The sequence below is a fragment of the Poecile atricapillus genome, chromosome 32, assembly GCF_030490865.1.
Source record: "Poecile atricapillus isolate bPoeAtr1 chromosome 32, bPoeAtr1.hap1, whole genome shotgun sequence".
NCBI classification, from domain to species: Eukaryota; Metazoa; Chordata; class Aves; order Passeriformes; family Paridae; genus Poecile; species Poecile atricapillus.
Genome location: NC_081280.1, coordinates 2,604,017 through 2,625,306, shown reverse-complemented (window position 1 = coordinate 2,625,306; position 21,290 = coordinate 2,604,017). Strand labels below are relative to the sequence as shown.

Below are 21,290 nucleotides of genomic sequence, written 5' to 3'. Positions count from 1 at the left end.
CACATAAAAAGGGAACCATCTACACTGATTCAAGGTATGCCTTTGGAGTGGTACATACTTTTGGAAAAATCTGGGAGGAAAGAGGATTACTAAATTCAAAGGGAAAAGGATTGATACATGAAGGACTCATTTTAGAAGTTTTAGAAGCATTAAAACTGCCTGAAGAGATAGCAATAGTACATGTTAGGGGTCACCAAAAAGGAATGACCTCAGAAATAAGAGGAAATAATTTGGCAGATCAAGAAGCTAAAGATGCAGCAGAACATGAGATCAAAAGAGTTCTGTTAATTCTAAGTCCAGACATGGAAAAATTGACAATTCCCAAATTCAGTGAAGCAGAAAAAAAGCAGTTAAACAAGATAGGGGGAAAACAGGATGAGAGTGGAAAATGGAGGCTCCCTGATGGAAGACAGTCACTTAATAAGTCACTTACGAGAAAAATACTAGAAGATATGCATCAAAAAACTCATTGGGGCACTCAAGCTTTGTGTGATCACTTTTTAAGGAATTATGGGTGTATTGGGATTTTTGGAGTGGCAAAACAAGTAACTGAAAGATGCATAACTTGCCAGAAAGTGAATAAAAAGGTAATGAGACAATTGACATTTGGAGGCCGTGAGTTAGCCCTCCAACCATTTTAAAGTATCCAAGTTGACTTCACTGAACTTCCCCAGGTACAAAGATGGAAATTTTTATTAGTCATAACAGATCATCTAACCCATTGGGTGAAAGCAATTCCTACTGTCAAGGCCACAGCCAATGTGGTATGTAAAACCCTTTTAGAACAAATCATAGAATAGAATTAATAGAATAGACTCAGACAGAGGAACACATTTCACATCAAAAGTCTTGCAGCAAATAACTCAAGCCTTAGGAATAAAATGGGAACTACATACCCCATGGCATCCCCAGGTTCAGGTCGGGTAGAAAGAATGAATCAAACTCTAAAGAGAACTTTAACAAAATTAATAATCGAAACACAAATGTCATGGGTAAAATGCCTACCTCTGGCTTTATTGAGGGATTGAACACAACCTCGATCAGATTTAGGAGTGTCACCCTATGAGATGATGTTTGGGTTACCCTTTCTCACCACCCAACATGAAACTGCTACCTATGAAGTCGGGGAGACAATTATCAAAGAATATGTGAAAACAATTGCAAAAACCCTTGAAAATTTGCGGTTAAAAGGGATAATCCCTCAAACCACACCTTTAGACTTTAAAATTCATGATATCCATCCAGGGGAATGGGTATTGGTAAAAACATGGAAAGAACAATCCTTAACTCCACAATGAGAAGGTCCTTTTCAGGTACTGCTGACAACGGAGGCTGCAATCCGGAGCAGGGAACAAGGGTGGATCCACGCCAGCAGAATCAAAGGACCAGTGAAGAAACCTGAGGAGTGGATTGTAACTTCTGAACCAGGTGACACCAAATTGACTCTAAAGCGGGGACTGGGTGGTCATGAACTGGGAAAATCCACATGATCCAAGGAATGTACAGAGAATAGCACCTACCTGGGAAGGAAGGCCAAGCTTATACCAGTGGTTTCAAGTGCTGCCTGGACAAGCTTTAAAACATCTCAGGTACCCACCTTGGGAAGGAATACTCCCACCTCAAACAGGGGGATCCAGACTGTTTCAAATTAAGAAATTCCCAAGTTCTGGCTCTTGCCTGTGACTTATACAAAGAGGAGGGAGAATTACAACTCCCATCAGTGCCATACCATATACCCTGTCTCAAACATCCTAGTACAAGACATGCTAGCTGAATTAAATGTATTTAAATTGTAAGGAAAATTGGTATTGTAGTACACACAATTGTCTTTCTCTTTGCATGAAATGTAGAGTCCTAAATCGATCCTCTCTCCAGACTGAATTAAGAACAACTGAAATAATAACTTTGCTTTGTGGATGGGAATTATTAGAGCCTGTTGAGTGGGAAATACCTGAGGAACAGTGGGAAATTACAATTAAGAAGTGCCAAAAGCTATTTGCCTGGAAACTGACAAAAAGGAGTTGATAGAGAAATAGAGTGCAAGACCGGGTTGGCCGCTGTAGTCGCCACCAAGAAGATACAATACACCTGCTATGGGTAGCAACCCCATAGGCATGGGAGGTGGGAATACAAGCCAAACCAGACCTCTGTTACTCCTTTTTTTGTCACTCATTTTTTGTCTTTTCTCTTTTGGAATACCAGCAAACACATGCCAGAAATGCTACCGAAATCTGTATATGCAAAGACACCGAGGTTCCTTTTTTGTCACTCATACCCGTAATCAACAGTCACTGTTATAACCCATCCAAACTAGGTAACTGTATGCATAATGGGAAAAAATATTGGGTTACAGAAAATTTGGGAGCAAGTGGTAATAGGTTAGGAAGTGAATGTCCAAAAGGGGAGAGATGGATTTGTTTTATATATATTATTGGGAGCAAAACCTAAGATTTAGTAAAAGAACAACTGATAAGCAAAAAGGCAAAACCAGCACAGCAATCTAATCCTGTGTCAGTTTCACTTCAAGATTTGTGTACAAAACTGGAACAACAATTAGAAAAAGAAATAGATATCTCAAGATTGGGAAAAAAACAGTTTGTGGAGTTGAGAGAGAGAATCAGTAAGGAACTTAACATCACTAACTGTTGGGTATGTGGAGGGGCTTTGACATGAGAAGAATGGCCATGGAAAGGCAGCAGCTTAGGTCCAATTGAACTCCTAAAATGGAATCAGACAATTACAAAGAGAGAAAACCGTCCTGAAGGGTGGATTTTAAGCTCAACAGTGATAGGAGAAGAATGTCTCTGGCGCACGGGGAGGAATTTCCTCAATCAAGTAGGAAATACTCCCTGTAAGAGATATAAAGTTAGTAATGGAACTTCCACATGGTGGATCCCAGATGAACCAACTTGGTACTGGGCTCCCAGAAAAACAAAGGAAGGAGATTGCATATATAATAATGAAACTAAACTGTTTCAATGTAAGGATAAAGGCAAGAATCCTTCCTTTAGTATACCTGAAATCTCCAAACTCTGGGAGAACTTAAATCAACAGAAAATTGATTTTTGGAAAGCACCAGATGGCTTATTTTGGATATGTGGAAAAAGAGCATGCCCAAAACTCCCCCCACGATGGAAAGGGAGTTGTACTTTGGGAATTATACAGCCAGGATTTTTTCTTCTGCCAGGACCAAATGGAGACAAACTAGGAGTGCCAGTATATGAGGACCTAAAAAGAAGCAAAAGGGAGGAGAGTGGAGGATTTCAAAAATGGGGAGATGAGAAATGGCCCCCTGAGTGCATATTGGAAACCTATGGGCCAGCCACCTGGGCACAAGATGGGAGTTGGGGATACCGAACCCAAATTTATATGCTAAATCGCATCATAAGACTCCAGACAGTTGTAGAAGTAATAACAAATAAAACTGCTCGAGTAATAGAATTAATATCCACTCAGCAACGTCAAGCCAGAGCTGCAATATATCAGAATAGGTTGGCTTTAGACTATTTGTTAGCTGAAGAAGGGGGTGTTTGTGGGAAATTTAATACATCAGATTGTTGTTTAAAAATAGATGACAACGGGGATGCCGTTCTGGATATAGTCAATGATACCAGAAAAATAGCACATGTACCAGTTCAAAAATGGGACCCAATGCTGAAAAGCAGTTGGTGGGATAATCTATTGGGAATAGAATGGTGGAAAAAGTTAGGCTTCTTCCTTTTGTGTGCTACAACTGGCTTGATATTTCTTCCTTGTTTAATCCCCTGCTTTATTCAGCTAATCACCAGAGTAGTTCAGAGTATGCAAGTGATAACAATGCCTATTAATGCAAACTTAACTACATCTAGAGCGGCACAAAAAATTATGGTGTTAAAGAAACAGAACAACATAGAAGATCCTCTTGAAGAAGCAAGATTAATTTGGGAAAAAAATGAGCAAATAATAAAGGCTAGAAGGCAAGAAATATTGCTCAAGCCAAATGATTCATGAAAAGAAAAAGGGGGATTTTGTTATAGATACATTTTATATTGTTGGCTTTTTGCAAATATTAAAATGAATGTTATGTGTATAAGAATGAGAAATTTTGTTGTATTAATCTAGTTTTCTTTATTTCTATTATTGATGAAATTTAGAAATAGTGGTATAATACATATATGTTAGGTTATGGCATAGTATTAAAATAAAAACTGCTTTTGTTTGTATAACCCAAAAACTGAGGAAAAAAAAAATAGCTAGAGACTCCTGCATTTGTAAACTATCTTATCCAGATGAAGACAGCAGTGACCAGAACTCTGGGGGGAGGAATTTATTGCATTCCTGGTATCAAAGAGTGTAAATCTCAATGGCTCCAAGAGGATTGATCTATTGGGAAGGGGGCAAGAGAAAATAAAACAGAAGAACACCAAAGATCCTAAGAAGAATGTATGAATATGTATGAGAAATTATGGATATGTAGTAGGGTTCTGTTTTTAAGGGACAATCCTTTGTTAGTAAGGTGTGCTCTCTTAGCTGAATGCAGAGACACTGGCCGTATCTGTATACTTTGCTTATTTTTTTCTCCTAATTGTTTTTTTTTATTAAACTTTTAAATTCTATAAAAATTATGTGAACCTCATTTTTCACATCCCCCAAGACAGGACCCCCAGGATTTCTAAACTCCTTCTGTGAGAGAAGTTCTGGGAGTGGCTGGATCAAATCCCAGCCCCAGGATTTGTAAAGGTGTCTTGGTTCTAGAAGACAGGTGTCTGCTAGGGAGAGCAGGAGCCTCCCTTGGGATGAAAGAATGTAGACACCCTCCCTCCAAATTATTATAATTTTGAAATCAAGGGGCCTTCAGGCAGAGATCTGGGGATAGGAATAAGAGTTCTTTACTAGTATAACCAGGCACACAAACAACAATAACTACAGCATTAACAAGAAAACAGAACCAGGGACCCCGTGCTGAGATGGGATGGAGGAGAGGCTTTGTTTTCACAAACCCCCTCGGGCGGGCAGTCCCGGTGCTCCTGCGGGGCTCTGAGGAACACTCGGCTGGAACAGCAGGGATGAGCTGAGATCCTGGGCTGGTGGATGAGGTGGAACAGCAGGGATGAGCTGAGATCCTGGGCTGGTGGATGAGGTGGAACAGCAGGGATGAGCTGAGATCCTGGGCTGGTGGATGAGGTGGAACAGCAGGGATGAGCTGAGATCCTGGGCTGGTGGATGAGGTGGATCAGCAGCTCCACGGCCGTGCCTGGCACTGCCACACGTCCCGGCAGGACAGGGGGTGCGAGGCCACCAACGAAGAGGGAAGAAGGAGAAGAAGCAGCAGCTCCCTCTGGGTGATGGCGAAATTCCCTTCTCCCCACCGCAGCAGCTCCGCAACCCAGCACACGAATGTCTTTCCCCGAAGCCAAAGAAAGCCAGCCAAAAACTGTCCCCACTCTCCTTTCCTGCCCCCTTCCCCCCTGGGCCTGGCCACTCTTTGTCCTTTATCAATCACCCACTAAATACCCACAGTTAGGTTGTCTCCCCAGCTAATGGGTAAAAATTCCCCGGGGAGGCCAGAACAAAAAAAAGGACACCTAACCCCCAACAAGAACCAAGTCCGAACAAGAGAAAACTGCCTCTCTCTCATCAATCTCAGTGCAAGGGGGAAAAAGAAGCCAAGCACAAGTGTCCCATCAGGACAGAGGCTCAATCTCCAATCAAAGGGGACTTTGTTCCAGCTTTTCCCTTGGACCAGCGTGCAGCAAGCACACCTGGGCCTCATTCAGGTCTCTGTGTGGGCTGACAGTCAGCTTCTGGTGGGAATTTAAAGCTTTTCCTCTACTTTCCACAGCAAATAACAGACCTCACCCAGCTGCACCAACCCCCAAATTTCACTCTAAAAATAACCATTTGCATTTTCCTCCATTCAAGCCCTGAAGAAAACAAACTTCACTTGCGGGAGCTGGCGGCACGGTGTCCTCCAAGACCATTGATGAGCAGGACAATATTCCAGGGGAAGAGCGGCAAAGCCAAAGTTCACTGATGCTTAGGAAGCTTTGCAAAACCTTCCCACCTGTGGTGGTGTTGCACCCTCCTGAGCTCCTGGAGCCCTCCCTCAGCTCAGGCGCAGTTTGGACAGGAAGGGGATGGTTCAGTTTGTGCCATGTGGGGACAGGAGGAGGGAAGACTTTGCACACACTGTCACCAGGGCAGGGCTGTTTTCCTTTATGGTGCCACGCGGTAGCACGTAATCTTTGATTTCATGGGAGTGAGGGAGGTGCTGAAGGGCAACAATTCCCTGTGCTAAGGACATCTTCCACTCACACAGCAAGGCAAGGGAAGGGGAAAGTGCAATCTCTCTTTCCTGGAAGGTGTTCAGCTTTTAACAAACTAGTTTTGCTGAAGATGAGCCTAGGCAGTGGTGAGTTAGAGCATTTGATCAAACTCCCAGAGTATCCTCACATCTGTTTGGACACAATTTCTCTTTTTTTTTTCATTGTGAATGCTTTCTCCTGCCCCGCTGCCTCCTGCTTGGAGTTGTACGTGCAGCAGAGTCCCAGAGTTTTCTCAGCAGGCCTGTGCAGCGAGTTCTGAGCCAACGTGTGGCTCTGCTGCCATCCCAAATCTGCGCTTTCCTTGTCCAGCCTGAGCACAAGTGGGGCATGTGCTGGGCGTGGCTGGAGATTTTCATCACCAAAATCCTCCAGCGTCATGGCATTTCCATCTGCCCATTGCTTTGGAGAGCACAAATCACAAACCACCCATCTCAGCTGATAAATGTCATTGCTTGCAGATTGCTGCAGCCGCACAGCTGAGCTACAAATACACATGAATCAATTTCAGTTGAAAAATGGCATTTATTACAAATTGCTACACCTGCGCTGATAATACACAACTATAAAAATCTCAATAAAGTTTAAAAAAAGTCATTTATTATATTAGCACAACAATGCCTCGTAAAAATATACAAATACCAACTTCAGTTAGCAAAAACTTATTGGTAAACTCTACAAGTCACTATAGACAAAAATCAATGAGGTGTTTAACAACTTAATTTATTACAGATTGCTACAAGCTTACAGCCCATATAAAACTAAATACCTTTATCTATACATATATAACAATCTACAGATGGAAATACAGATTAAATAATACATATTTCTTACAATATATATACATATAGATCTATAAAACAAAACTATTTAAAAAGATACAAATGCCAGTGTCCCAATCTAAACGTCCATACAACTGCATAAGAATAAATCAGCCGCCCCATCTTCAAAGCTTCTCCCGCAGTCTTCTCCTCCCATGCAGAGCAGCTCTCCTGGACAGGGACAGCAGATGGGACATCTGGGAGGCAAAGGGAACAGCGAGTCAGTCCTGGGACCTTTCCCTTGGCAGCAACTGCACTTCCAGCAGGGAAGCAAAAATCTCCGAGCCTCCCCAGGAAAGTTGGGAAGAACAAGCAGGCCGAGCGGGCCAGCGTGTGGCGAGCGCAGGCGCGGCGGGACTGTCCCGCATCTCCCGGCAGCCCGGCACAGCTCCCGGGCCCTGCCGGCACAGCTGCCTTGCCCAAGGACAGCCCCTGTGCCGGCCGGGGCAGCAGCGCTGAGCAGCCCCAGCACGGGCAGGGGCCGCTCCTGCCCGGCCGGGCAGCGCCCACGGACAAAGCCCACGCCACCTTCAGCCCTGCCCGGCCTCACCAGCCCTGGGGCCTCACCCAGGCTCTCGCGTGGCCCCAGCACATCCCTGCTCACTGCTCTTGCTCCAGGCCTTCAGCTTCTCCCTGCTGCCTCCTGGCAGTGTCTGCCTGTCCTCAAGCTCTTCAGCACAGCTGTGGTGGCAAAAGTGGAGGCTCTGGAATTGCTTCCAAGGCCTGCAGTCCCTGAGCTCTGTGTGCTCCCTCCTGGCCCCCTCCATCCCCTCAGCCCCGCCGTCCTCTCGGCAAACCCCCAGCCCCCTCTTCAGTTTCTTCGGCCTCTCCCAGGCCTCTCACCCCGCTCAGTCCCTTCTGAGCCGTTGTGTCCCCTCAGAGCCGGCACAGCCCTCAGCCCGTGCCTCTGTCACCTCAGTGCCACCATCGCCCTCTGCTCCCCCACAGCCCTCAGTGCCCCCAACACCTCAAGGTTTCCATCGTCCCTTCAGCATCAGCGCCTCCTCAGCCCCCTCAGTCTCACCGTCCTTCAGCAGCTCCTCACAGGACAGTGCCTGGGGCCACCGGCAGCTCCCACCGCTCCAGGGACAGCCAGGGCTGCAACTGCTGCTCCGCCTGGCCCGGCCCCAGCTCGGACCCAGCACAGGGGGACACAAGGGGCACAGCGGGAAAAACAAGAGATGAAAAAGGCAGCCAAGGGGGAAAGAGGCAAAAATGCAGCCTAGGCCTACACAGCTCAATCTATGCACCTATATATCTATATAGCTCTAACTAAAGAACTATGCACATATAGAAATGAAACTTTGTGTGCATAGAAATGTTACTCTCTACATATAGAAATGTAAATTAGAAAATCTATAAATCTAACTGTATACATAGAAAAAAAATCCTAATGCATCCGTAACTAACTATACATACAAACTATACAGATGTAGAAATAGATACACGTAGGAATACAACTTTATCAATCTATACTTGTAAACTATATGGATAAATAAATAAAGATAAAAATCTCTAAATATATCTATAAACAGAGGGATGCCACCTGCCTGATGGTCACAGGCTCTCCCTCTGGTCCTTCTTCCCACGCAGGGCAGCCCTTCGGGCAAGGTAGATCAGATGGATATCTGGGAAGGAAAGGCAACTCTCAGTCAATGCTGGCCTCTGTGTAGCTTTCCCTTTGCAAGTAAACTGTCCTGCTAGCAAAGGCTGTAAAAGATGGCCTGAAAGGCACAATCTCACTTGAGAATATGAAGCCTGCTCCATAAAGAACAGGGATCCTCCCAAGTTTTCCAGTCTTGTGAAGTTTTGAAGTACGCCAATCAATTCACAACACTCCCAGTGCAAATGGCACCCACAAGAGCTTGAAACACAGACAGTCCCAGCCCCCACAAAGAAGCCCAGCCTTGTTCTTTCTCTGGGCTGACGCAGAGACGTCAGTCCTCACTGCAGTGGCTGAAGCTGAAGGCTGCTGTGAGCTGTGAACCAATTGGGACACGCAGCTTGGTGACACAACTGCCACCAGCTCAGCTTTATTCCCGGCTCTCTTGCCACAGCAGAGGACTCGGTGTCAGAGCCTCTGGAAAAGCATGGAGGGGCAGGGCTCGGGGAGCTTGTGCCAGTGCAGGATTGGAACTAAAGGCACCAGGAAGCACCAACCCTGCTTGAGACAAGAACTCAACTCTTCTCATCTCCCTTCCTGTCAGAGGCAGGCTCAGAGCAGCTGTCTCCCATCTCTCTAAAGCAGGCTGGGCTCACTCCTTACCAAGCTCCTCGGGCTCCTGGCAAACGTTCACACAGCTCCCGCAAGCAGGCAAAGCTCCCTCTGCTGCAGCCTTGTTCACAGCCTCCCCTCCTGAAGAGCCACGGGCAACACTAGGATTGACCTGAAAAGAAAAACACAAAGAAGGAAACACAAAGATCAACCAATAGATTCTGCAGGGATACAATCAGAGCCTGCCAGATTTCCTTCTGTGCACCAACAAATTGATTTTGAAAACTGGTATATACGTGGGAGTTTGCAGAAGACAAAGGCTCATCACGCTTGGCAAGAAGATATGGGCAGTTCCAAAAAATCCCCCTCCCCACCTCCAGTCTGCCCTTCCTCAAGAATAAATCTACCCATGCAATGGGTCTGCATATTAAATGAAAGAAGATAAATTCTTTGGCAAAGTTGTAGAAGAAGATGCAAAAAGGCCTGTGCCAATGCAGAAACTGAACACTCCAGGCCAGTCTGGGAAGAGACAAGACTAAAGAAAAAAGGGATTCCAAAGTCCAAGAGGGAATCTGTCAAACACAAGGACTAATGGGCCCTGATTGAACTGCTCTTCAACACAGGAGGAGCCCCTGGGCTTCAAGGAGTCCTTAACCATTTCATGTCCAGCACCAACCTTGTCCTTCTCACCAATCACACAAGTCATGGGGCCTAAAAACCAAGACATCTGCCCCCTGAAGACTCCACGGCTCACACACTTCATCCCTTCTTCCTAACAAGGAGCTCTGGGCCCCAGAGGCCTTCAACAGTCCAAAACACTGACTTTCCCAACACGCTCCAAGAGCTGTCAAGGCTGACAAGGCTGTTGAGCGTGGGGATGACACTCAAGCCATGGAGTGGGCGCTAAGGATGGAGTCCTGCTAGCTCCTGGCACAGGGATGTGCTCTTCCCACCACAGCCCTAAGCACAACAGTCTCCTGCAGGCTGCAGCTTTGCAGGGACTGTCTGGCAACACACATCTCTTCTTTCCACAAGGTGACTGTGCTCAGCCCCTCTCATCCCTGTCCAATGGAATTACCTGAGCAGAGGGAGACCTTTCAGGCACAGATGGTGAAAGCATCTCCTCCAGTGTCTCCAGAACAAGGTCCAGATCCAGTGGTGGCAATTCCTCTTCCCCAGGAGTACTCCATACCCAGCTTGGGGCTCTCCATGCTGCATAACCAGCACTGCCAGCTGGAGCACTGGGGACTGAAGTGCCCGGGGCGGCTGCAAGAATCCAAAAACATCGGTGAGACTCCAAAATGAGGCTTTGGGACGCAGAGCTTTATTGCTGCCTTGGATCAAACATCACAGGAAGCGCACAGCAACCTCAACTCCAGAAAGGTATTAAAAACTTTCCAGGGAATTGGAAGAGTGAGCTCTTCCCCTTCAGAAGTATTATCCTAATCGATGTGTACATAGATTAAATTATGGCTTGTGAAACTGATATAGACATGCACACAGACATAATCACCTTTAATCACAGCCTTTTGCATCTTCCCAGCAGCTTTGGCATTTGGCTGCTTGAGTTTCTCATCACAAGAGACCACAGAAAGTGCATTCACCCAGGAAGAGGCCAGAGGTGCAGACACACATGCTAAACTTAAACTGCGAGTTTATTCTAAGGAGCAACCATGGAGGTGAGGCCATGGTCTGCAGCTGCAACTGTTCTGGGGACTCCCAGCGTGCACTGAAATTTCATAGCATTATTTGTGGGAGAGACTGTTGGAAATGGAAAATCTGCAGCCTTAGAAAAAGCCTGGATTGATGGAGTGATGAAAGTACACAGACATTAGGTATAGTAATTCTAAACCTATGTTCTTACAATTGCAAGTAAGTATATGCCTAGAGTAAGTAAGAAATTATATTAAGTAAAATAGTTGGAGGTATCAAGTGTAATAGTGTGATTTATAAAGTAAGTTAGAGATCTAGAAACTATAACAGAAGTGTGTGTGAATACGTGACCTGTTAGCTTGTTGGTTAAAAGACAGATGCAGTGTGGAAAAATCAAGTAAAGGTGATAGCTTAATAAGTGAAAACAAACTTCGTGCCAACTGTCTACTGGACTAAAAAGTTATATATTGCCATGTGGAGAAGGAACTCGTAACTTCCTCAAGCTGTGATTGACTTGTTGCCTGTAAATCTCACACCTCGGGACTGATATCTTATTGGGCTACTTAAGCAATAAATCATCTCAAAGCACGGTGGTCCCATCCCGTGTATTTCATCTCAACAAAAGACAATCTGTAAACTCTGCAATATCCTATCAGAGTCCTAGTTTGGCTTCATCCAAAGAAAAATGGGAGTTCACCTGACACCGACCAGTTGTGGAGAAATGTTCTTTGCCTCACCCTTTGACCTCTACACAGAGGCTGCCTGGAAAATGGCCAGAACATCCTCCAAATCCGCAGCAAGGACGGGAAAAGCAGACAGAGATTCTTTTGATATTCATGATCCTCCTTCCTAGTACCCTCGACACCTGATTCTGACAATCAAATGTACACATGACAGAGCACCATGGCAAAATACTTCAGTCACTTTTTGTGATCTTTCTGAAAAGCCAGGGGAGAAACACATTGCGTACCTGATGGGATGTTGGCTGGCAAGTGCTGCTCTGGAGAAGTGCAGCTGCTGCTCTTTGGAGAGGCCACAGAAGTGCTTTGATGGTGCGCAGGAAATGGTGGAGTGATGAGCTGTGGCTGGAATTGAAATTTGTGTGTGCCTGGCTTGCCTGATGAAACCCCAAGTGCAGGTGGAGCAAAGACTTTCTTGGCACGTGCTGGGGAAGCTTCACGCCCTTGAGGATCTGGACTTGTCCTGGAAGGGCCTGCAGGTAGCTCTGAATTCTCAGGGGAGGCAGCACTGCGCTTCTGGCATGAAGGAGCTGTGCAGCAGGGAGGGAATAAGAAAGGAAGCAAAGGGAAGGCTGGATCACTACTGGTCCTCAGGTGTGTTTCCCTTGGCAGCAACTGTACTTCTCCCAAGGGAGACAGAAGCTCCCATCCTCCCAAGCAGGGGGAGAAGGAGAAAATTCCCTTCTCATGTTCTGAACCTTTGCAACAACCAATTCCTTGTCTACTGAGCTCTCCCGTACTTATTCATCTGTCTGAGAAAAGTGTCCCGCTGCCATTCCTCGACAGGAGGCAACTGCCAGGAACTCAGCTGCCAGCTCTTCTCCCTTCTGCTCCAAAGGCACACAAAAACTTTAGAATCACAGCCTTCCCTATCTCCCCAGCAGCTTTTAGATTTGGCTGCTTGAGTTTCTCAACACAGAAGGCCACAGTACGTGCATTCACCCAAGCAGAGCCCAGATCTTCAGGCACACACTGAGAAATTCAACTATGAGTTTATTCTAAAAGCAACCTTGTAGGTGAAGCCATGTTCTGCAGCTGCAGCTCTTCTGAGGCACACAGAGTTCATTTCAATGGCACGGCCCGATTTGCAGGCCAGTCAGTCTGAAACATCTGCAATATCCTATCACCGTCCTACTTGGACTTCATTCCAAGAAACAGGGGAGTTCACCTAACACTGACCACTTGTCTGTCAGGCAATATTTTTCCCCCAGCCCTTGCACCTCAGCAGACAGGCTGTCTGGAAAATGCCCAGAACAACCTCCACATCTGCAGGAAGGACAGGAAGAGCAGAGAATACTTTGGCATTCACAGTCCCACTTCCTAGTACACTTAACACTGTTTTCTACGTGATTCTCACTTGAGATCTAGCCATGACAGAGGACTCAGGGAAAACACTTGAAAGGCTCAGTTGCCAGGACCTATTGGAAAAGGAAGGGTAGAAACTCTTTCCCTACCTGATGGCTCGCAGGCTGGGCTGTGCTGCTGAGAAGATGAGCAGCTGTTGCTGTGTCCAAGGGCCCTGCAAGCAGCTTCAGGGTGGATTGGAGTGAGGTGAACCATGAGCTCAGGATGGCGTTTCAGGTCTAGGCGAACCAGTGGAACCGTGAGCTTGCGGAGATTAAATCTCTGGATGAGCTCTCTTGATGGTTCCACTGGTGAAGCCCCAACAAGTCCAGAGGTGACACAGACTTTCTTGGCAGCTGCTGGGGAAGCCTCACTCTCCTGAGCACCTGCACTTCTCTTGGAAGGGCCTGGAGGCAGCTCTGAATCCTCAGGTGAGGCAGCATCGCGCTTCTGGCGCAAGGGAGCTGTGCAGCAGGGAGGGAAGAAGAAAGGAAGCAAAGGGAAGGCTGGGTCAATACTGGTCCTCAGGTGTGTTTCCCTTGGCAGCAGCTGTGCTTTTGTCAGGGAAGACAAAAGCTCACCTCCTCCCAAAACAGGGTGAGAAAGAAAAATATCACCACATGTCTTGGGGGATTTGATGCCTATAGAACTTCAGTCAAACTTACAAGCTGCTTCTATAGGTTGAGTTATAAGATATCAATATAACCTAATATATCCGTATCAACAGATATCAAAGGAACCTGAATCATAACTTAATGTATCTATTTAACTTGATATAGACGTCTTTCTATTCATTGTAGTGTCTAGTATATGGTTAACTAGTTGCTCAGAGCTGGAGACCCGCGAAAAAAAAAAGAAAATCTCACCAGGTGGTCAGTTTCAGAGATAGGGAAGTATAGTACTAATGAAAAATTAGCAAACATCAAGCCAATTAGCCACAAGATAAAGAAATTAGACCAGTTAGGACCAGACAGACCAAGGAACACCGTAGCTGTGCATGCTCTGAAGACAAAGTTGAAAAGTTCAGATGCAAAGACGACTTTGGAAGCCTTCATCAAAGACCCCCAACGACCCCCAAACTGGGGAGGCGCAAGCACAGTGAAAAAGAACTATCTATAGTCATGAGATTATACTATGTAAATTAATTCCAGAGTATATAATATACTGTGTCTATTAGTTCCCTATGTTATAATGACATAGTAACACCAAGCAATAACTAAATATACTACAGCAATTGACAAAGGTGGATGAATTAGGAGGAGAAATCCTCCTCACCTCCAGCACTGAAATAAACAACTCTACACACACGGCTCTATGGGATTTTATTCACTTTGCAACAACCAGCTCCCTGTCTACTGAGCTCTCCCCTATCCCTTCAACCCTTGGCAGGAGGCAGCTGCCAGAAACCCAAATGCAGCCCGGCACAGCTCCCGGGCCCAGGAGCTCGGGGCGGTCGCGGGGAAATCTGCTGTTTCTATAGTGCAGCCAGCCCCCAGCATCGCCCGGCACAGCCGCCACAGCCCGGGCCGGCACTTGGTGGAAGCCGCAGCGGCCGAACTGGCACAGGAAGCTGCAGAACTTCAGAGCTGCGTGGCTCTGAAAGTGTGTGGGGCTGGCCCCTGGTCGCCGCCCAGGCTGAGCAGCTCCCGCTCGAAGAGGGAGCGGTCGATGAGCAGCCCCTGGGTCTCGACCAATACGCCCAAGCCCTCGGCTCACCCGCACTCCCGGAGACCGCCCCGAGCGTCCCAGGGCCGCCCAACGAGCAGCGCCAGCCACGGTGCAGGGCTGGGCCGGCTGCCGGCCGAGCGGGCCAGCGTGTGGCGAGCGCAGGCACGGCGGGACTGTCCCGCAGCCCCCGGCAGCCCGGCACAGCTCCCGGGCCCTGCCGGCACAGCAGCCTTGCCCAGCACGGGCAGGGGCCGCTCCTGCCCGGCCGGGCAGCGCCCACGGACAAAGCCCACGCCTCCCTCCCTGCCCGCAGCTCCCACCCCGTCTCACCGGCTCTGGGCGGCTGCCCGGTGGGGAAGGCAGGCAGCGACCGGTCCGTGGAGGGCCGCTGGAGGCGGCTGGGCTGGCGGCTACGCACCTCCAGCCCCGCGGCCAGTCTCTGCCTGTTGGCCCTGGTCCGGCGTTTGATGTGGAGAAGGAGCTCGGGGCGATCGCGGCGGAAGTTTGGGTTCATAAAGTGAAGCCACGCCCCGGCATCGCCCGGCACAGCTGAGCCAAGCCATGACGGCACCTTTTGGAAGCCGTACAGATTGAGCTGGCGCACGAAACTGCCAAAGTGCGTGGCTTTGAAGCAGTCCGGGGCCGCCCCCGCCCCCTGGCCGCCCCCTCCGTGGGCGCCGCCCGAGCTGAGCAGCTCCCGCTCGAAGAGGAAGCGGTCGATGAGCAAGCCCTGGGCCTGGCTGTCCCAGCGCACGGAGCGGACGCGGGGGCTGTTCACCAGGCCCCACAGCTTGGCGGGGAAGGTGCTGGCACTGATTCCGGCGGGCAGCGGCAGCTCCTCCATGGCCCCGATCTGTCTCCGACTGTCGCCGCAACGGCCGCGGCGCAACGGCCTGAGGGGGGCGCTGCGTTCGGCCCCGCGCGCGCCCGGCGCGGCCCCGGCGCGGGCCGGACTCGGCGAGGACGAGCGGGGCCTGAGGGGAGATAAGGCCAGGGAAGAGGAGGTGAAAAATGCATGGGGGAAATGATAAATGACATAGGAATTCCACTCATTGACAAAGATTGTTACTGCAATAAATGGAATTGATTTTTGCTAACTAAATTGGAACTGTTATTCCAGTTATTTTTAGAAACAATTGTCAGGAAAATTCATCCACAAACGCCAGAGGTTTATGTCCAAAAAGGAGACAGAGGAGACTTTTTTTTCTTTATTCGAATAAAGGGAGAGGCCATGGGGCATTCCCCTGGGGTCTCTCAAATTTTTGGAGGGTGCAGCCTCCTTTTTATCCTAATTCCCGGCCGCTTGTCCCTTCTCTCTTTCCCCACAGGCTGAGGTACTTGACAGGTACAGACTGCCCGGAACACCTGATACCTGCGATACCTTCCCCCCCACCCACAATGCATAATCCCTTCTGAATTCTTTACTTTTATGGAATTCATAGTGTTCTTTCAGTGCCTCTTTGATCTTTTAGTGGAATCCATCCCATTCTTTCTGTTGTCTCTCACTGAGAGCTGCTTCTTATCTGTCTCCTTAGGGACTTTTGGATTAGGTTCTTTTTCCCTTTGAACTGAAGATTGAGAGAGGGAGGCAGTTTTCTCTTGTTCGGTCTCAGTTGTTTATTTTTTTCTTATCAGCATTAGAAGGTATAAGGAGCTATGTGCACTATGATAGAAAAGGGTAAAATGGCTAACAAAGATCCTCTTCAAGGTCTTTTATATGTTCATTTACCCAATTAACAGATTCCAACTAAATTATTTTTCTTAGTGACCCAATGACCCAACACCTGTGTGCTGCCCTGTGGCATTTTTTACCCAATCCCTTACTACTACCCAAAAACCCCTAGGAGAAGAACATGAAGAAGAAAGAAGGAGGACAAGAGACAACACCCTAAATCTTCCATCTTGTCTCCTGTTCTCTAAACTACTTTTTCACCCAGTGATTTAAGAAACTTTCTAATCTACACACACTTTTCCTATCTAGCTTTATCATTTGTTTTCATGTATCACCATGAAAACATACTCATGAATTTCATGTCATATGAAATTCAGTGTTTCTTTGAATCCTAGAACTAAGTATTAGAAACAAGGGCACACACTCTGTATCTCAGACTCCAAAAAGTCCTAAGTTTTGTTCCATACCCACCAATTCACTTTGTCTGCTTCCATTCTACTACTGCTTCCAGTGTGCCATACTTCTGGATCTGATTCATTTTCAGAGCCTTCCCACTTAATGCACCAAGGGGTATCTGCCATCTATTGGAATTTCTGAAGCACGCTCACTGACCATGCACTGTCCCAATCTTCAACCCGATCTTTTCTTTCCTGTCTTTCATATGTCCATTTTGGCACTGGAATCTTTTCTTTAATAACCTTTGCTATCTTTTCATAACACGATCCATAATTCCCTAATTTCCCATACCAGCCTAGTTTTGGTTCATCCTTTCCTCCATTTTCATGACAATCCCATAGAGATGAATACTTTGGCTTCACGGCATTTTCAAACACTGTCCTCTTTTGGTACTTGTAGTCTATTTTCAATACACAGCTCACATTTTCACTTTTATTCTTTTGTATTTCAGGTAATTTTGATGTTATAATTCCCCAACTTATTGGGTCTCCTGCTGCCTTTGGTATTGGCAGACAGGCAGTTATTTTGCTGGTGTTTTGCATGTTGGCAAAATCTTTAATTAATCCAATCACCACATTTTCTGCCTGGATAGTGTTAGAAACTTTCATCACTTGTGTTTCTGGCTGCACCCCCACATCCCTCTTCATTCTAAAATGAAGACTTGTCAGCTGATCCTTTTGCATTTCACATCTCAAGGTAACATTGATTCCAACTGATGGCACTAAAGGCCATAAAATAATCACCATTACAGTCACTAGCAACTTAGACATTTGAAACAATCAAACCCGCTTTATCTGCAGCTCTGTTGGCCCTACAGTTTGTGCAGTGCACAGTGCAGGGGAAACCTTCTTCACTCTGGTGTAATGTATGCAGGGATCCAGTCCAGCTCCTTTGACTGCTGTCAAGGTAGTTAACAGTACCTGATAGGATCCATTCCACCTTTCTTTTAATGCTTCTTCCTTCCAGCTTTTACCGTACACTTCATCTCCCGGGGCGATGTCATGAACTGGATTCTCAAGGGTCAGTGGCCTATTCCACACAAGGGTGCTCCAAAGTCAAGCTAGAGCTTTTCCAAGAGACAGAACATAATTCTACACCTCTTGCTTCCCTGTAACATGTACATTTGGATTAGGTTCAGGGGATTCCTATGGTTTCCCATACAATATCTCATAAGGACTGACTGACATCCCGCTTCTAGGCTTTATCCGAATCCTCAGCAGTGCTACTGGTAAAGCTTGTGGACACTGCAATTTAGCTTCTTGGCATATTTTGCTGATTTGCCTCTTCAAGGTCTGATTCATCCTCTCTACCTGTCCACTGGATTGGGGCCTCCATGGTGTATGGAGATCCCAAGCTATTCCCAGCAACCTACTCACCTCTCCCACTACTGTGGCTATGAAATGTGGGCCCTTATCTGATGATATTCCTAGAGGCACCCCAAATCTTGGAATGATTTCTTGCAGTAACCACTTGACTGTCTCCTTTGCTTGATTTGTGCCACAGGGAAAATCTTCTGGCCATCCTGAAAATGTGTCAGCCCTTAGCAATAGATATTTATATCCTCGAGTTCTTGGTAATTCTACAAAATCTTCTTGCCAATAATCTCTTGGTTCTACTCTTACCCCAATTTTCCCCAATTGTGCCTGTCGTCTAGCCACTGGATTGTTCTTCAAGCAAATTTCACATTTTGACATTACTGATTTTGCCATTGTTAACATCTGTACTGAAATTAAATTTAGTTTGAACAATTTCACCAATGCCTCTGCACCCCAATGACATTTGTTATGTTTAATTTGTAGAACTTCTCTCATTATCAAGGGGGGTACCATACTTGTCCCTGTGTAGTCACCTACCACCCTTCTGAATTCTTCTGTGCATTCACTGAGCGTCCCAATTTCTCATCCTCTATTGAATATTTTGGTTCTGGAGGTAAATTGAATTGAGATACATTAGTTTTTAAAGGTGAGCTTTGCAGTGCATGATTGCTACTTGCTCAGGCTTTTGTACTGCTTTTATTAATTGCAGGAGTGCATCTTGATGTTTAATGTGTGTGCCTTGAGAAGACAGCAGTCCTCTTTCTTTCCACAGTGCCCCATGTACATGCACCACTCCAAAGGCATATTTTGAATCAGTCCAGATATTTACTTTCTTCCCTTCACTCAGCTCTAATGCCCTGGTTAAAGCAGCCAGTTCTGCTCGTTGGGCAGAGGTGTTTGCTGGCAAGGCTTTGCCTCCACCACTGCACCTGTTGTTGTTACTGCATATCCAGGGTATCTGGTCCTGTTCTCCACAAAACTGCTTCCATCTGTAAACAGCTCCCAGTCTGCCTGTTCCAGTGGGACATCTTTCAGCTCTAGCTGAACAGGTGTGTTCTATCACTTCCACACAATCGTGTTCCAATGGGCCTTCTTCAGTTGTGGTACCTAGGAACAAAGCTGGATTCAAGAGGTCAGTTGTCTTTAGTGTGACATCATCCTGCTCAGTCAGGATTACCTGGAATTTCATCATCCTGCTTGGAGATAGCCAATGGCCCCCCTTTTGTTCTAAAACAGTGGTCACCATGTGTGGCACATAGACATCTATGTGTTTACCCATCGTGAGTTTCCTAGTTTCTTGTGTCAGCATCACGGTGGCTGCAACTGCCCACAGGCATGAAGGCCATCCAGCACTCACGTGGTCAAGTTGTTTGGAGAAGTAGCTTACCAGCCTTTTCCAGCTTCCCAAACCTTGGCTCAGCACTCCCTGTGCTAGATGTGATCTTTCATGCACAAACAGCTGAAAATCTTTGGATAGGTCAGGCAGTCCTAATGCTGGAGCTGTTGTCAATGCCTCCTTCAGTTTGAGGAAGGTCTCCTTCTGTGGTTTGCCCCAGGTAAATGGCTGTGTCTTGTGGGCTTCATTCAAGGGTTTTGCAATTAGTCCATAGTCCATGATCCACAGGCAGCACCATCCAGCCATCCCGAGGAAGACTCGCAGCTCATGCAGGTTCTGGGGTTCTGGAATAGCACAAATAGCTTGAATATGATCAGTACCCAGCTTACATTGCCCTTGTGAGATTTCACATCTCAGGTAAATCACAGTTTGTTGGGCAATTTGTGCCTTCTCTTTAGACACCTTATATCCTCTCATTCTCAGCTGATTTAAAATTTCAATTGTTACCTTTATGCAGGTTGTGTTTTCCTCTGTAGCTATCAGTATATCATCAACATACTGTAACAGCAGGTATTGCTCCCTCGCAACTTGCCTGTTCTCGGTCCAGATCTCCAGCTCTTTAACCAGATGGCTTCCAAAAAGGGTTGGACTGTTCTTGTATCCTTGTGGGAGTTGTGTCCAGGTGAGCTGGGTTTTCCTTCCATTTTCTGGATTTTCCCATTCAAAGGCAAACAGTTTCCTACTTTCTTTGTCAAGGGGTGGGTATGCAGAAAAAGTCATCTTTTAAATCAAGTACAGTAAACCATTTCTATTTCTCTTTAACGGATGTTAACAATGTGTAAGGATTTGCTACCCCTGGGTAAATATCTTTAGTTATTCCACTGATCGCTCCCAAATCCTGTACTAGTCTGTACTCACCATTTGGTTTCTTCACTGGAAATATTGGTGTATTAAATTCTGATTCACATATTTTAAAATTTGGTACTTCAAAAACTTTTCAATAATCTTTGCTATTCCTTGTTGTGCTTCTGCCTTTATAGAATACTGTTTAACTTGAATAGTTTTTGCTCCTTTTTTTAATTCTACATGTACTGGTTGTGCCAATTTAGATTTTCCTGGTATGTCTGTTTCCCATACAGAGAGAATTACTGCATCCTCTACTTCCCGAGGGATAGCAGGGACTGGTTTTTCTTTTATCATTAAAATTTGTCCCGTCTTTGATTCAGGTATTTTCATTAAAAGTTCCCCGTTCTCAAAAGTTATGACTGCATCAAGTTTTGCAAATAAATCTCATCTTAAAAGTGGAATTGGACACTCAGGCATATATAAAAATTCATGTATTAAAGCTTTGTTTCCAAATCACAAATCCAGGGGTTGCAGGAATGTCCAATTCTCCTCCTTCCCTGTGGCTCCAACTATTGTTACTGTTTTTTCTCCAATTTGCTCTTTTAGATCATTTAGCACAGAATATGTAGCCCCTGTATCCACCAGAAATTTTACTTCTTTATCTCCCAATTGTAGAGTTACTAAAGGCTCTTGTGTTGGCTTTTGTTCCGATTCTAGTCAGCTGCTGTACTCCCCCAGCACCATTAATTTCAAAGTGTCTTGATTCTGGTTGAACTGATTGCCCTGGTTAAACCGATTCGGGCATTCATTTTTCCAGTGCCCCTCTTGTCTACAATAAGCACATTGATTTAACCCTAATCTTGGCAAAACCCATCTCCCTTGTCCTCTGCCAAGTCTGCCCCTCCCCAGTCCACAACCACC

General features: G+C 46.3%; 1 protein-coding gene and 1 long non-coding RNA gene across 2 annotated transcripts; both read right to left on the bottom strand.

Annotated features, from left to right (window-relative positions):
* Window positions 1-6,847: 6,847 nt before the first annotated feature.
* On the bottom strand, window positions 6,848-8,354 carry LOC131590238 (uncharacterized). Its single transcript, XR_009280039.1, has 3 exons — window positions 8,148-8,354; window positions 7,691-7,804; window positions 6,848-7,320 (listed from the first exon to the last, which is right to left on the bottom strand). It is a non-coding gene; the product is annotated as an uncharacterized LOC131590238 (long non-coding RNA).
* A 326-nt stretch (window positions 8,355-8,680) lies between these two features.
* LOC131590147 (uncharacterized) lies at window positions 8,681-12,380 on the bottom strand. The gene is made up of 5 exons (XM_058860048.1): window positions 12,353-12,380; window positions 11,962-12,261; window positions 10,417-10,604; window positions 9,390-9,510; window positions 8,681-8,751 (listed from the first exon to the last, which is right to left on the bottom strand). The coding sequence occupies exons 1-5, from the start codon at window positions 12,378-12,380 to the stop codon at window positions 8,681-8,683; spliced, it is 708 nt and encodes a 235-aa protein (XP_058716031.1).
* Between the last annotated feature and the right edge of the window lie 8,910 nt (window positions 12,381-21,290).

Excerpts from the sequence above, each read along its gene's own strand:
- LOC131590147 (XM_058860048.1), bottom strand. The coding sequence starts at position 12,380 with ATGGGAGCTTCTGTCTCCCTTGGGAGAA. Across the intron at positions 12,262-12,352 it reads TTCTGTCTCCCTTGGGAGAA|CTCCTTCATGCCAGAAGCGC; the intron begins GTACAGTTGCTG and ends CCTGCTGCACAG. Across the intron at positions 9,511-10,416 it reads AAAGGTCTCCCTCTGCTCAG|GTCAATCCTAGTGTTGCCCG; the intron begins GTAATTCCATTG and ends TTTTCTTTTCAG.